At 36.8% G+C, this 17,040-nt stretch overlaps 1 protein-coding gene across 1 annotated transcript; it reads left to right on the forward strand.

Moving 5' to 3' along the window:
* The first annotated feature begins 1,263 nt into the window (after window positions 1-1,263).
* On the forward strand, window positions 1,264-4,318 carry LOC147277336 (disease resistance protein RUN1-like). The gene is made up of 2 exons (XM_086253642.1): window positions 1,264-2,773; window positions 2,966-4,318. Exons 1-2 carry the CDS (start codon window positions 2,301-2,303, stop codon window positions 4,236-4,238), a joined length of 1,746 nt encoding a protein of 581 aa, XP_086109768.1. The 5' UTR covers window positions 1,264-2,300; the 3' UTR covers window positions 4,239-4,318.
* Window positions 4,319-17,040: the final 12,722 nt, after the last annotated feature.

Below are 17,040 nucleotides of genomic sequence, written 5' to 3' on the forward strand. Positions count from 1 at the left end.
ATCCACGTTCAGAGGTAGGGGTTGGGCGCGACCCCCCAACACCGGCGACCCTTTCCCGTCAACACCCCAAGCCTAGTAACCGTGAGCCCCCAAGCCTAGCCGCCGTGACCCCTAAGCTAGCCCACCACGTGTTTGATGAAAAACCCCCAACAGACCCTCTGGTTCTGCTGTTTTTTTTTTTTTTTTTTGTTAGTGATGGTGGAGTTGCAGAAGAAGAAGAAGATGGATGGGGTGAGATCTGTACCCCATGTTGAGTTCATTCAAATTTTTTTATTCATTTCTTTTTTGTATTTTACATAATTTTAAAAGAAAAAAAAAAAGATGAGTGGGGTGGGATTTGCAATGTGAACACGTTGAGTTCTTTCTTTGTATTTTATATAATTTTAAAAAATTTATATGTTTTTTATTTGTTTTTCTTTTTTAGTGACTATTTTTAAAGGGCAAGTGTGGGGTTTATGAGTGCCATCTCATTGCCACGTCATACGATAACGGTTTTTTGTATTATGCTTTTTCCTCACAAAATGAATAGATGTATATTGCTTTTCCCTCAAAAAATAAATTTTGAGAATTAAAAAATATAAAATTTTGAAATAATTTTGATTTCGTTGAAAATTTATACTAAAACAATTAAAATTTTGATAATTTCAATTCAAACAATATTACGAAATATCAAAAAACGGGAAATATCTTAGAAGAAATTTTCGAAATTTAATTCTATTGTGTCACTTTACAGTCTTTACCCAACGCCTCCCCCTTTACTTCCCAGATCTACCATGGCAGCCTTCCCCTCCCCTTTCTTTCTCTCTCTTCCATTCTCAAATTAACTTCTGTTATCTTTGTTCAATTGCTCAATTGTACTTTTGAAGCAAAACTTTCAATGTTCTGGAATTCTTATCTTCATAACTATCCGAAGAGCAATAAAGTAATCCCTAGTTTATATATTGATTTGATGCAAATCAAAGTGAGTACAACATTCCCAATTCTTTCCAAAAAAACAACATACCATCTTCATCTTGCAAACAAACAACACAGCTTGTATGGCCACTCAAGGAGAGTCTTCATCTTCTTCCTTAACCCCTTCATGGACCTACGATGTGTTTCTGAGTTGTAGAGGTGACGATACTTGTTATCATTTTACGGACTTTTTGTACTACACTTTGGATCAGAAGGGAATTCGAACATTCGTTAATGATCATGAGATTAGAAAAGGAGAAGAAATATCGCAAGTTAAGTGAGATCTCTTTTTCTTTTTTATTTATTTTTTCTAAATTCTCTCTCTCTTTTTTTTTTTTTTTTTTAAATACACAATACATTAAATACACAAATACGTACTCCATCTTAATAAACTCATGCCTTTCTTGATACTTAACTGTGTGTTGAGGCTTCCTCTTACAAACTCATATTCTCTAGCCTTCGTGAAGTATTTCATCATTGAGTAAGGTTTGTGTTGTGTTTGGGTTACTTCAATATGGCCAACAAGTGTTTGATAATAGTCGTAAGTTGGTAACATAACATGTATTTAGCTATACATAGAGGCTTTTATTTCCTCCAAAACATTTACTGTGACTGAAACAATCAAATGGTACGTTCACTTGTTTCTTGGAGTGTACGTACATAAATGTTTTTCTTTTTCTAATTGTGTATTAATTTTTTAGATGCAGCTGAAATGTTCACCCTCTCACCATAGAGTGGGTGGAGTTCCACGCTCACGTACAACTGAATCCAACCATATAATGGGTTTTAATTCGCTTTCTTTTATTGGTCTCTTGACTCTCTTCCAATCTCTAGTTTTATATGATGCAAACCAAGTATCAAATATAACATGAGAAAATCTTTGAGATGAGTATACTCACAGAGTACAGCATCTTTGGTAATAAAGAATGTGAGGGGGTGAAATAATATTGTAAGTTAGGACATGTATGAATACAGATTTAAGAATCGTACTGCCGAAAAGCAACAATTAACAACCAAACAAACAAAATGCTTGGGAATAAGAATAATGCTTGGGAGTAATGCTTGACAGTGTGTCCGGTAAAGGAATCATTGGCTGCTTGACAGTGAGTACTCCAAAAAGTTGGAACTGTTACTACGCTGAGTGCGGGGTTGGTCAAAAATAAAAGCAACAATAATGTGCAAACGCGTAGTAACAGTTCCAACTCGCCGGTAGTAGTAGGAAACTAACTCCATTCAAAAAGTAAGAGTTGCTCTGTCTCTTCAAACTCACAAGGTAAGTAGTAGGATTCCCAACTCTTTGAGGCTGTTTGGTTATCTGACTTGCAAACATACACAGTATAGCTTCTATGGCCAGTCAAGGAGTCCATTCATGGACCTACGATGTCTTTCTCAGTTTTAGAGGTGAAGATACACGTTTTAATTTTACAGACCATTTGCACAGCACTTTGGTTCTGAAGGGAATTGACACCTTCAAAGATGATGATGTGCTTAGAAGAGGAGAAGAAATATCACAAGCACTTCTCAAAGCAATTGAAGAGTCAAGGATCTCTATCGTCGTCTTCTCTCGAAACTATGCATTCTCAAGGTGGTGCTTGGATGAACTTGTTAAAATCATTCAATGTAAAAGATCAAAGCAACAAATGGTTGTGCCAGTTTTTTATAAGGTTGACCCCTCGGATGTACGGCACCAGAGAGGTAGTTTCGGTGAGGCACTTGCCAAACATGAATGCAAATTCAAGGACAGCATGGATAGCGTGCAAAGATGGAGGGAAGCTCTTTCCGAAGCAGCGAATTTATCCGGATGGCATTATTCAGATGGGTATGTTTCTAACCACTGTTATGTTATTTTCTTTTGCATGGGTATGGTTTATCTTCTTTTACAAATTATAAAATTTATATTGTAGAAGCTCTCAAATTTCAGTACATATATATTGCAGTTTGACATAATGACATGTATAGAGATAATTAAATGTCGACTCATTACACATTTCATATGCTTTTGAATTGACAGACCTGAATCTCAACTAATTCACAAGATCGTGAATGAGATCATTCAAGTATTAAATCATACACATTTGGATGTGGCCGTGCATCCAGTTGGAATAGAGTCTTCCCTAGAAGACATGGACAAGCTTTTAGATGTTGAGGCAAATGATGTTCGGATGGTAGGGATATGGGGGATTCGTGGAATTGGTAAGACAACAATTGCCAAAGCTGTTTATAATTCCATTGCCCATAAATTTGAAGGTAGTTGTTTTTTGGTAGATGTTAGAGAAACTTCAATGAAACATGGAGGCCCAGTCCAACTGCAAGAGACTTTGCTATCTATTATCCTAAGGGACAAAAACTTGAAGTTTACTAGTGTTGATGAAGGAGTTAGTGTGATAAAGAAAAGACTAAGTCATAAAAAGGTTCTCTTAATTCTTGATGATGTGGATGGACTGGAACAGTTAAACAACTTAGCTCGACGGTCTGATTGGTTTGGTTTGGGCAGTAGAATTATAATAACGACCCGAGATAAGCATTTGTTAACTCTTCATGGAATTAATTTAATATATGAGGTCAAGAAATTAGGTGATCATGAAGCCATGAAGCTCTTCTGTTGGAATGCCTTCAAAAGAGATGAACCTTTGGATGATTATGTGGGACTCACGAAACGTGCAGTAGTAGACTATGCTCAAGGTGTTCCATTGTCTTTGATAGGTTTAGGCATTGCCAAGTTTAATAATGAGTTCGATATCATGGAATTGCCAAGTTTTGTGGTGCTGAAATCAGTGTACAACCAAAAATACTTGAGCTTAAAACATGAAAGTGAGGGGCTGCCAGCAGGAACAATGAAATTTGATGGAGAGGAGGTTACGAGCCCACTCGCAAAGTTTGAACTTGAGAGGGCAAAGAGCACTGAGAATATGGGACTGGTGCACATACGCTGCTGTTACAACAACAAATACTGGGTCAGGAACCTGTCAGGTCAAGAATGTAACCGGTGGATTGTCGCCGGGGCTCAACAACCAGAGGAAGACCATTCCAAACTCTCATGTACCTTGTTTGAGCCGGTCGTCATCAATGCTGATGCTGATGCTGATGATATTTGTGTCCTATTTCGCCACATCCAAGTTGGACATTTTGCGTGCTTGTGGAGGAGTGGTCCACCAATGGAGCCAGCCATGTGCCTTGGATCTAAATTGCGTGACAAGGACTTGTGCGACGTGTACACAGTGGTGGGTGAACTGGGAAATTCTGGTGATGTGATCTGTTGGAAAACTAAACCAAAATTGTGGTAGAATCGTTGATGTTGCTATTACTTTGGTTGCTCTTGTTTTTTAATCAGTTTGGTATTTGTTGGGATGTAAAGTTGGGTGAAAGGGTCTTTGAAATGCTATATATATGTACTCATGTATTATGTTTGAATACAAGTAAGTGAATTAAGTTAATTTAGTAGTTCTTTTTTCAAAGGTTTCAAGTTATCTCTTATTCATTCTACAAATTGGTATCAGAGCTACAGAGAAAAGTAGAGTGAGAAAGAGAGAAGAAAGATAGAAAGATAGAAAGCATCCGAATCTAGGAGAGAAAAGGAGAAAAGAATCAAAGAAATACCAGCAGAGAAAAGAAAGAAAAGGAGGGAAAATGTGGCAAATTTCGGTGCACCATTATCACCTGTCTGTTTTGTTTCAAAAGTGCTTTCCCACTTTGGGTCTCAAAATTCCCCAAAGCCGGATCCATATCGAGAGCATTTTTGCTCACCTCCTTTGACTTTGATTAAGGGGTATGCTCATATTTCATTTAAGATAATGTCCCGTATTTAAAAAATTAACCATGAGTTAATTTAGAAATATTTTATTTTATTTTTTTATTTTTGCTCTTTTTTTCCCCCCAAAACCTGGTTCCACTTCCCCCCTTTCTCTTTTTTTTTTTTTTTCCTTCTCCTTTCTCTCCATCCCCATCCCAGCTCGCCAGCGCCGACTACCTGCAACCAGTCAACCACCCTCTCCCTCTCCTCTCTCTCTCCCCTGCTTTCTCTCCCTCGCGCGACGTTGCACACAGCCAGACATCTAGAAGCCCATGGCATTTTCTTTTCAACCCTTTTGCTCTGGTTTTGTTTGCACTTGTCCCTTTATATACTGTCAGCTGGTCCATTTTTTATAAGGTCTATATTTAAAAGAAAGAATAAACGACAGCAAGGTGTTGTTATTGATGCCTTCCAAATCAAACATCAAATACTCATGAACATGTGCAGACAACCCAGCCCAAAAATTTAAATGACAAAGAAAAATGAGGGAGAGAAAGCAGGGGAGAGAGGAGAGGGAAAGGGTGGTTGATTGATTGTATAATTACTTTTTTCATTGATTTTTCTAGGTCTACTCAGAATTTCCACAATTTTTCATTGGATTAATTTTGGTTGATAATTACTTTATCTTTTTAGCTTCATATATCTAGCTTAACGACGATAACCATATTCCGACATGGGGATGCTTTTGAAGCTAAAAGGGAAGTGAGCAAATTGTGGATGGTTGATCTTGGAGGAAGTGAACGGTTGCTTAAAACAGGAACAACTGGACTAACACTTGATGAGGGAAGGGCCATAAATCTTTCTCTTTCAGCTTTGGGTGATGTTATTGCTGCTCTGAGAAGGAAGCGAGGCCATGGCCTCATAGGTAAGTTATTGGTGTGCTTGGCAGCTTTAGTTGTCTTCTTCCTTTTTCCTTTTTTATTTTTTACTGCAAAATATGTGTTGTGATTATGTAGGACTGGGTAAAAATATCAAAAAATACCAATTTTGAAAATACCAATACCGAAAATATTGATAAATTTGATAACGGTACTGGTTTACAAAGCCCAGTACCAACGGTATACCGATACTAACCGTATATTGAAAAAATATAATTAAAATAATTCATTTTTATACATTTTTATACTATACCGATATACCCTAAATATAAAATACTTAGTATTACCTTTCTATATAATTTATAATTTTATATAATACATTTTTAATTTTCTATAATTTATATAAAACATATATAAATATATAAACCCTAAACCTATAACTTATTAACTTATATGTTTTTTAATTTATATAATACATTTCTATATAAAAACTAATTAAAAATACCCTAAACCCTAATATTATACTAAATTATAAACCCTATATAGTATATGTATATAATATCTCATACTAAATTACTAATTTCTATACCCTAATAGTCTAATACTATAAATTTATAATTCATAGATTCATAGTTGGTAATCAGAGTTTGGTATACAGTATATAGTATAATACTATAATATGGTATAGTATAGTATAATATGATAATATTAGGGTGCGTTTGGTAACGTTTTACAAAACGATTTTTTATTTTACAAATTCAAAAAATGACAAAAATGCGTTTGGTTGCCGTATTGAGAAAACAGTTTTTGAAAAACACAAAATAGAATTTCTAGTTTACAGTTTAAATTCAGAAAACAACTAAATGATGTTTTCAGTGAATTTAGAAAGTATAGAGAACACGGATACGAATAAAAAAAATTTACAACAGAAAAAAAAAAATGAAAAAACATGTGATCTGCACCTTTTCCCCACCTAGCCAAACCCACCTCCGGCGGTAGCCCTAGCCCCCGCCGCTACCCACCTCACCCATTTCTCTTCATCTCTCTTCTATTACTCTATTTCTTTTTCTCTCTCTATCCATCTCTCAAAGTATATACTTTGTAATCCCTCTATAGTTTTTAATTCTCACTTAAATAAACAGATGAAGACTCCCTGTAACATACATGGCAGGAAACTCACGAGCCTTAACAACCCTTACATAGAGAAAATACATTCGTTCAACTAGATCATAGGTGCTTGCAGTCTTGTCTCCATTAATAATACGGCCACCAACAACTCTCACCTTCAAGGTAGTCGTGCCGGCCGAGATGGGTTGAGTTTTATGAAACTTCTCTCTTTTTTAATTATATATTTTATGAAATTGGTTAATAATAATTTATTATTAATATCTTTTGTGAATATAATAATTTGGTTGTAATAATTGGTTAATATCAAATGTGTTTTCATTATTTTTGTTTTATATAATTGTTTTTCAATTATGCTACCAGACGTCTTCTCATATTTTGAAAATGCAAAATTTAATTTGTCATTTTCATTTTACAATACAGTTTTTAGAAAATTATTTTGTAAAACGTTACCAGACGGGACCTTAGTAATTTAGTATATTGTATAATATGATATAATATGATATAATATAATATAGTAAAATATGGTATAATATATTAGTATCAATATGGAATATGGAGTTATAGACTATTTATGGTTTATGTAATTACCATATACCATATACCTTAAGGTTTAGAAGATGATATAAATTAAAAAACATGTAAACTATTAAGTTATTGACTATATACTATAAATTATAAAAAACATATGTAATAAGAATAAAAAACTCCAAACCCTAAACGAAACCCCAAAATACCCTATTTATTCTTTACAACATAAAACTTTATTTTTATTATTTTTTCTTTTCCTTTCCCCCTAACCCACTTGCCCCCCTCCCCCCCCTTTTCTTCTTTCTTTCTTTTCTTTTTCTTCTTCTCTCTCCTCCCATTTGTGTCTCTTTTCTTCTTTATTTTTCTCTTCTCTTCCTTTCCCCTTCCTTCTTTTTCTCTCTATGTGTGCAACCCAACCCCCAAGCCCCAACCACCACCATCAATTCATCATCTCCGACCATCACCGCCACCACCACCACCACCACCATCATCTATTTCCCTCTCTCCCTCTTTGTCTCTTTCTCTCTCTCTGTCGCACCCCCCTCCCCTCCCCACCCCGCCCAACCCACCATCCTCCTTCCCACATTTCCTCTCTGTCTCTGTCCCTTTCTCCTTCTTTGTCGCACCCCCTCCCTCTCTCCCTCTCTATGTCTTATCTCTCCCCATCTCTCTGTGATTTTTTTAATTTGGTGTTATAGTCGACAACCCAATACCGCTCCGACCAATACCGAAATGAACGGTTACCAACTACCAACGGTATGGTATTAGAACCAAAAATCATCATCTCGACCCCTATCGGTCAGAATTTGGTATGGGTGTTTTGGTACAGTAACCGTTCACTTCGGTATCGGTCAGAGAGTGGCGGTGTCGGAGCGGTATTGAGAGAGAGGAAACGGGGTTTTGGGGGAAAAAGAAAAAAAGTAATAAAATATTTCTAAGTCAACTCTAGTTAATTTTTTAAACACATGACAACATTTTAGATAAAAAGTGAGCATTCACCTTAGTTAAAGGGAGTGAGCAAAACTGTTCTCATCATAAAATTGACACAAATTTAAAAAAATTAATAAAATATTTCTAGGTTAATTTTGGTTAATTTTTTTAATATATGACAACATTTTAGATAAAAAATGAACATTTACTTTAATTAAAAGGAGTGAGCAAAATGGCCAAAAAAAAAAAAAGGAGTGAGCAAAACTCATCATAAAATTGACACAACTTTTGACACAAATTTAACAACTTTAGATTAAACCACTTTAAACGACTGACTTACCTCTTTGATTTTAAAAAACAAAATAAATTTTTACTTCTCCTTCTTCCCCTCATTTTTCGGGAAAATAAGTTTCACTTTCCCAAATCACTATTTCTCTCTCCTCTTTATCTCTTCCAATCGCATTTCTCCTCACTTTGTCAACTCAAAATCAGAAAAGATGGGTATGAGAAAGTGTTAGAGTTGTGTAAATCTTCACTACCTTTCAATAATCAGAATAATGAACGGATTCATTTCCAAATCATGTTTGTGATTTTAGTTTTTTATTGGGGCGGATCCATGGATGATGGTCATGTAAGGGCGCAAGGGCGTAGTAAACATAGGTGAATGGGTTAAGCTTCTCCTAAGAACGTACAAGATGAATGTTGATATATATATGAGGGAAAATATTGGGTAATCAACTTTGAGTACCAATCTTGTATTTATCACCAATCACATGAACTCATAATGGGTCTACCCTATTCTTTCTTATGGTGGACCCTATTATGAGTTCATGTGATTGGTAACGAGTACAATAAAGAATATTGAAACTGGTATTCTAGCTACATCTGTTTTGGAAGAAATCCATTTGAGTAGAGAGGAAAAAGAATCGATGGCTTTGAGAATGGGTGATGAGGATGGTGATGTTCTCTTTGTCTCCAGTTTAATTGATTTAATTCTAATGCAACATGTTTTCTTCAAAAAATTAAAAAAAAAAAAAGGAATAAGTAACATGTAGGACTTGCAAATCTGTGGAATCAACAATTTTTAGTTTAGTTCTTGTGAAAACAAAAAAAATCATAAAAAGCTGTAAACATTAACATGAAAAAAAAATGAATTGGTTTGAAGTTGAAATATGGATTTAATTTCTGGCCCATTGTTTGTGAATTCTCACTTTGTTTCTTACACATGGTTTGAGTTGAAGAAGAAGAAGGGAGATGGAAGATTACTTTAGAAAGAGAAACATTTTCATTCTGGTTTGAATTGATGGAAGAAGAGAGATGAGAAGCTATAGAGAAACTGATCAGTGAGTGTTTAATTTCTAGAAGATTGTTTTGAGAAAAGAGAAATAGTGCTTTGGGAAAGCGAAATTTATCTTCCCAAAAAAATGAGGGGAAGAGAGAGAAGTAAAAATTTATTTTGGTTTTTAAAATCAACGAGATAAGTCATCAATTTATTTTGTTTTTAAAAATCAACGAGGTAAGTCAGCATCCATCTCAGCCGTTCAAAGTGGTTTAATCTAAGAACCCATTTGGTTCAAGTTTTAGAGGCCTGAAAATGATAAATTAATTTCATTCTCATATTTAAATATAGACAAGAAAAATCAATTCCTAACTCAAGAGAATTTGATGCCCTTATCGAGGAAAAAATGAAACCAGAGCAATGGAATTGATTTCTCCCCTTTTAGGAAAACATTTATTGCTTCTTTTTGGACAAAACTAACCCTACTATTTTTTTAAAATAAATAATATATTAAGGTATAATTGGAAAATTGACCAAAACACAAAATTTATTGCTTTCAATTCCTAGTATACTTTTCCAAGTTTACCAAACACAGAAAAGAGAGTTTCACATTCGATTTGCCCTAAAAATGCAATTTCGTGAACCAAACGGGTCATAAAGGTATTAAGTTTGTGTCAAAAATTGTCATTTTTATGATGTCATGGATCTGCCCCCATCCCTAAAATACCCAAAACCAAACTTGAAAATTGAGAATCTTTAAATTAGAGAAAACAAAACTCTAATGTGGGTTTGAAGGTGAAATCAAGCTTTGAGGATGATATCTATAATGGGAATGAAGCTTTGAAGATGGAAGGAATGGGAGAGAGGGTGTTAGGCATATAAACAAATTCCACAAACAAGTAGGATAGATATAGAGATCAAACAACCAGGCCGATGTGACCAAAAGGACTACGTCCACGGGGTTGCTAGGATTCCACTATAGATGAAGAAGAACAAGAGGGAGAATCCCCAAATACAAGAGTCCACAAGTGTATCTCTCACTCACTCTTAGGGATTACAAGATTTCTCACTCAAATCTCTCAAGTGTTTCTCTGTTTCTCTAAATCTGGAAGTTAGGGTTTAGGAGGCCCATAAGTTCCTATTTATACCTCATAGGACTTAGGCTTACATTGGGGGCAAAATGGGAATAAAAGGAGTACAAAAGTATATCATATAATACAATATAAATAAAATTTTATAATAAACTATGCTAACCGAATTAAATTTTGGCAAATCTTGATCAAACGATGCACCGGCTGTTCGAATCCAGAAATGTTGAGGACTTGCCAAATTTGGTTTTGCTCCAAACAACTCTTTAAACTCACTTCAAAATTGGAAGATTCAATTATTTTAATGAGGTGCTTTCTTCGTAATTGCTTGAGGACTTAATTGGTTGTTGGCAAAGAAAAGGATAGATGTTTCTCATTTGCAATTTGCCATATGATACAATCTTCTTTCCTTCATGGAAAGAACAAAATTTAGTGGAACGTATTAATGGTGTTAGAAGTGTTTGGAGTTATGTTAGGATTGAAGTTTAATAGAGCAAAATGTACGTTTGATATCTGGGATTAATACCTAAGAAGGAAAAGTGGAGAGTAGCAGCAGTTCTAGGTTGTGAGGTCAGGAGATGACCTTTTAATTCCTTGGGTTTGCCACTAGGGGCAACTCAAAGGCAATTAGCTTTTGGTCATGCAATGGAGAAGGTTGGAAGGGTGGAGAAAAAAATTTTGTCAGGACGAGGCAGACTAACTTTATACAATCAGTCTTGTGTAGTCCAACAAATTTATTATTTTTCATTATTCAAGACTCCTAACAGTGTGGCTAAGTGAATGGAGAAGTTGATAGAGGAACTTTTTGTGGAAAGGGGTAGCGGAGGGGAAGAAGGATCATTCAATGAGAAGGTGGACTAGGGGTTGGAATTTGGGTTGCATTTAATCCTCAAAAAAGAGGATTTAATTGAGTATCCAAGAGTCAAAGAATTTATCTTTTCCTTTGAGCTAGAACTTCGAGTTTAGGAGCGAGAAATCTAAAGGATTTATAAGTGGAGGAATTAACCTCTTTATTGTCTTGCTTGCAAGAAGTTTTGTTGGTCTCGCAAAGGGAGGATATATAGCAGAATCTTGAGGTTGGGACCGTTGGGTCTTCGGGGGTGTTTTTATGTTTGTGACGGAGTTGATGGATATTCCTTCTCTTTCTCACTATCCACCTTCTCACGTAATTTGGAAGACTTAAGTATTGTCTAAGGTACCAGTGTTTGCCTGAATTATTGCTCATGGAAGGTTAAGGTTGAACACTTGTTTAAAAGAAAAGAAATTTTTGAAACAAATTGTTTTCTAAAGGAAATGATTTTAAAGAAAAGAGTTTTTAAGGAAGATATTTTAAAAAAAAAAAAATTTATTGTTGTCTACTCACTATAATTTCTCTCACCACCTTTTGTTTTTATTTCACCATAGGGATTAGAGATTGCTGAAAGTTCATATACGTACCACGCGAATGCATCCTTCCATCCACCGTTAGCTTCCCCAGTTAGTAGAGATTGCTAGGGTCGGATTCGTAGGCATCAATCCTTCCATCCACCTTTAGCTTATAGACATTATTATCCTTTTATCTATTTTGCTCATGACATCTTTCTTTGGTTGTATACTCGATCTATTTAGTCATGAGGCTTTGAGGGTGAATTGGTTTACCGGAGATACTATTTTGGGACTATTGTTTGGTTGGATGTTGGGATATGGAAGGGGATAGGAGGTCCCATTGATATTTGTTTAATTTGTGGTTGGTCGTTGATAATATTAGAAGTGAATATTTATATTTTACTGGTGTGATAGTTCAATTTATAGGGAAGGTTTTGCTGGATTTATGGTTGGAAAACCCTTTAGATCGACTTCCCTATATTAATCACGAGGGTAACCCGATGGACATCTTTCCCACTTTGAAAACATTAGAAACACACCATTAATTAATCTTATTCCCATTTTTCTCCACCAAGACTTGGTAATGATTCCCCCTTAATTGTTTGGTGACCTTCTAGGTGTTTGTACAGCCGTCATAAGTCACAAGTATCAAGATTCTTAAGTTCTTCAGAGACGTACACTTGTCAACAATCTGAAGGAGGAAAGATTAGGGTTTTTGGGTCATCTCCTGCTATAAATATCATGCTAAAAGAAGAGATCTCGACCGCTACACACAGAATCCAACAAACCCTGCAAATCTGCAAAGCCTCTCTAGCATGACTTGAGTCATCTTTTCAAATTTGTCTGCTCGTTGATCGAGCTTGTTCTTAATTAGGCCTTCCACTATGCTGCCGGATTGTGTGACCCAAAACCCATTTTGGGCCACAAATGGGTCACACCCTAATATTATGGGCCGGAATGTGTGACCCAAAAGAGGGTGTAACTCAAAGTGTAACCCAAATGTGTGTTTCAGTGTGACCCAAAATGGGCTGTGACCCAAATGAACTTTAAGCCCACGTGAAGGAGAGAGAAACCGGTTTGGGCTGAAGACAGAGGTGGGCCCCGCGCCTGACAAAGCTGACGAGCGGCTGCTGTTGGCTGACGCAGCTGTCGGCTGACGCAAGCACACTCGGTTGCAGCGCTGCCTCCCTTCGTTCGTTGACGCGTGGCTGCATGGGATACTCACCAACGGTCCAGATCGGCCGACCGTTGGTGATCAACGGCTGCTGCGTTTTGGGCTTTTTTTTTTTTTTTTTTAGATGGGCCGGGGATGGATCTAACGGCTGAGATTAATGGACCGTTGATAATCAACGGTCCAGATCGGCCTTTTCTTTTTTTTTTTAAACAAATATTTAATAAATCATTTAAAATATATATAATATCCGAAAAATTGCCAAAAAATTTCGAAAAAATTTTAAAAAATTCCCCAAACCCTCCAACAGCTATATTTTCAAGGATGTCTATATATATCACACAACACTCATATGGTTTCATCACAATTTACAACCTTTGTTTACCAAATTGATTGGAAATTTTTTTTTCTTTGTCATGGCTCCAAGAGGAAGTGCTTGGGTGGTAGCTGAAGATGAAGCCCTAGTGATGGCATACCTAGAGAGGTCTCCCGACGGTTGTCTTGGTGCCCAAATTAGAGCCACCATGCTTTGGGAACAAATTTATGAAATTTTCAAGCGTAACATGGGGGGTGAAACAATTCGTAAGGTTGGCGGTGTTAAAGCACGATTCAAAGATATTGCGCGTGATTGCAACAAATTTTATGCTTGCTTATTGGAGGCCGAGCGAATGCGTGCAAGCGGTGCAAATGATGCCAATGTGGTAAGTTTTTATGCATTTATATATTTGCATGATTATTTTTTGTATCCTCCAATTATCAAGCATATTTATATATTTGTATAATTATTATATGTTTTGTTTATAAATGAAGCATATTTATATAATGGTATTACTATTTTATTGTTTTGTATATGTATCAAACATATTTATATATTTGTATGATTATTTTTGGTTGTGTTTATAAATGTAGCATATTTGTATAATGATATTATTATATTGTATTTCCACTATTTTGTTTATCTATCAAGCATATTTATATATTTGTATGATGTTGGTTTTTGTTTTGTTTATAAATGTAGCAAATTTACTATTTATGTAAGTTATGTTTGCATTTCCACAAGAAAATTTATATATTTTAATTTTTATTTTATTATTGTAGTTTACGCAAGCACTTGAAGGCTTTCGAAACAAGACTGGATTCAAGTTTCCATGGGTGCACATTTGGGAAAAAATAAAGGAAAGTGCAAAGTATGCTGCCGTTCATGCTCCTGTTCGGGTTAGTGATTCAGAGACCCCCGCCACCGACGATGCCGACACTCCCGCCGATGATGATCCCGAGGAGACCGATCCAGTCATACCACTTGGCGAGGACGAAAACCCACCACCATTCCAACCATGCGGTTCCTCGCGGCCAAGGCCACCAGGGAGAAACCATGCAAAACGGGCCAAGGCAGCCGAGCCCGTCCAAACTCATATGGTTGAGGCAATAGATCATTATAATGAAAATTCAAGGATTTTCATACAAACGAGAGTTGACAGAGAGCGTGCAAGGAGTGAAAGAGACGCCGCAAAGGACGCAAGAGAAAGGATGAGGATCGAGAGGCAGCTAGAATGGGAAGAACAAAATATTATGGGCCAAGACCTCTCCAAAATGAATGATGGGCAACGGATGTATTGGGAGCAAAAGATGGCTGAAGTCATTGCAAGGAGGCAAATGCGTGCTAACCACCATTCGGAGTCCACTCCATCTGGATACTACCCGGATCTTTCCAACCTCACTCACTCAAACCAGGGGTACCCGCCTAATAATTAGAATTAGACCTTGCTCTTCAATTGTGTTTTTTAGTTTGAATGTTAATCTTGTTTTAAATTATGTTTGCTCTTTAATTGTATCCTTTAATTTGAACGTCAATCTTGTTTTAAGTCATGGTTTGCTATTTATTCAATTAATGTTTGCATTTCCACCCAACATTGGATTCTCCCTTATTAACCACAGACTGATGCATGCTTTACAGTAGATAAGACTGATGCATGCTTTACAGTAGATAAGACTGATGCATGCTTTACAGTAGATAAGACTGATGCATGAAATGACTACACCATCATAAAGCAAATGAATGTGGACCATTCATTCCTTATCTCAAATGCAAGTGGTTTCAGTATAAATACCACTATATTTACCATGTTACACTCAATCTTATTTCAGGATCATTTCTCATTCCATAAACACCCAAATGAATACTTTGTATGTGTATTCATCCTCCTCCTCGTCTTCGGACTCTGATGCTGAATGGGATAGGGAAGAGGATGGAAGGGAGATGGTGGGTAAGTTGATTGTGTCAATGGGTCATACCGTCGTCGCCGGTACACCAAGGCATGGCGGTACTTCTTCAAATCGCCGGTACACACACCGGAATCGAGAAGCCGCCCACGAACGTCTCATGGACAACTACTTCATCCCCTCGCCAATCGAGGACACCGTGACTTTCCGCAGGCGATACCGCATGCACCAACCGCTATTCAATAGAATTCTCGAAGCGGTCTGCCTCCAGGATGAGTATTTCCGGCCAACAGTTGATGCCGTCGGTAGAGTGGGTTGCACACCTCACCAAAAGGTGACTGCAGCACTGCGGGTGATGGCATATGGAATTCTATATGATTTGGTCTCAGAGTCAATGACCATTAGCCAAACCACCATACGACAATCATTCTTGAAGTTCGTGAGAGCCATCACTGACGTCTTCGGACCAGAGTATCTCCGGAGGCCTACTCCGGCCGATTTGAGGAAACTTTTGCGAAAGGGGAGCCGTAGAAGATTTCCAGGTATGATTGGTAGCTTGGATTGCATGCATTGGGTATGGCAAAATTGCCCAATGGCCGAGCAAGCTGTGTACCGTGGGCATTATCGTGTCCCAACAGTTATCCTTGAAGCCGTTGCTGGGTACGACACGTGGATATGGCATGCAAATTTTGGTATACCTGGGTCGAATAATGATATCAATGTGCTGGACTGTTCTCATCTCTTTGATGATATGATTTCCGGCCGAAACCACAGGGTGAAATTCACTGTGAATGGGATAGACTACACCATTCCATACTTTCTTGCAGATGGGATCTACCCTCAATGGTCAACTCTTATCACTACATTGCACAGTCCCGTTCTTCCCCACCATAAGTTGTTTGCCGCTAGACAGGAGGGATACAGGAAGGATGTGGAGAGGGCGTTCGGAATTTTAAAAGCCCGGTGGCAGATTATAAAACGACCTGCTCGTTATTGGCGTCCGATTGAGCTTGGGTATATCATGAAGGCGTGCATAATATTGCACAATATGATCGTGGAGGATGAGCGCCCTGAGGATGACGGTAGGGATGACCCAATAGACCCAGAAGCGAGCACTAGAAGGGCAGAAGCTGAATACGAAGGTGTAGAACCATGTCCGACCGGTGCCGCTCCATCATCATTACCTGAGATGAATGTTCGTCGGAATTTGCTTAGGGACCGAAATGTCAACGAATCCCTAAAAACTAATTTGATTGAGCACATCTGGATCCGAGAGGGGAACCCACCACTTGCCCCAACATATTGACGACCTGGATCATGGTTCGTCAATATTGTTCTCATTATGATTGTTGTTGTTGTTTTTTCTTTAAATCATCGTATTGTTCTTGTTTTTTTTTCCTTTTAGTGATCATGTTGTACTTGTTTTTCCTTTAAATCATCGTGTTGTTTTTCTTGTTTGTGGTTGTTGAAGTCCCGATGTTGTAAGGCTTATGTTGTCTAATTTATGAAATTTTCTTATTTTAAATATATTTAATATTGACCTTATTTTAAAGATCTCATTAAAATAAGATCACTAGAATCATTTTTATTATACTTTAAATTTAAAATTATCAATTAAATATCACTTAATCAATATTAGACATATTTTAAATATGTATAAAACACTGTGACCCAAAATGGGTCACAGCACCATAAATGGGAGAATTGGGTCACAGCACTATTTGTGACCCAAAATGGGTTTTGGGTCACAAAAAATGGCTTTACCATAG

This window comes from Dryas octopetala, chromosome 8 (genome assembly GCF_963921425.1).
Source record: "Dryas octopetala chromosome 8, drDryOcto1.1, whole genome shotgun sequence".
In the NCBI taxonomy this organism is placed as follows: domain Eukaryota; kingdom Viridiplantae; phylum Streptophyta; class Magnoliopsida; order Rosales; family Rosaceae; genus Dryas; species Dryas octopetala.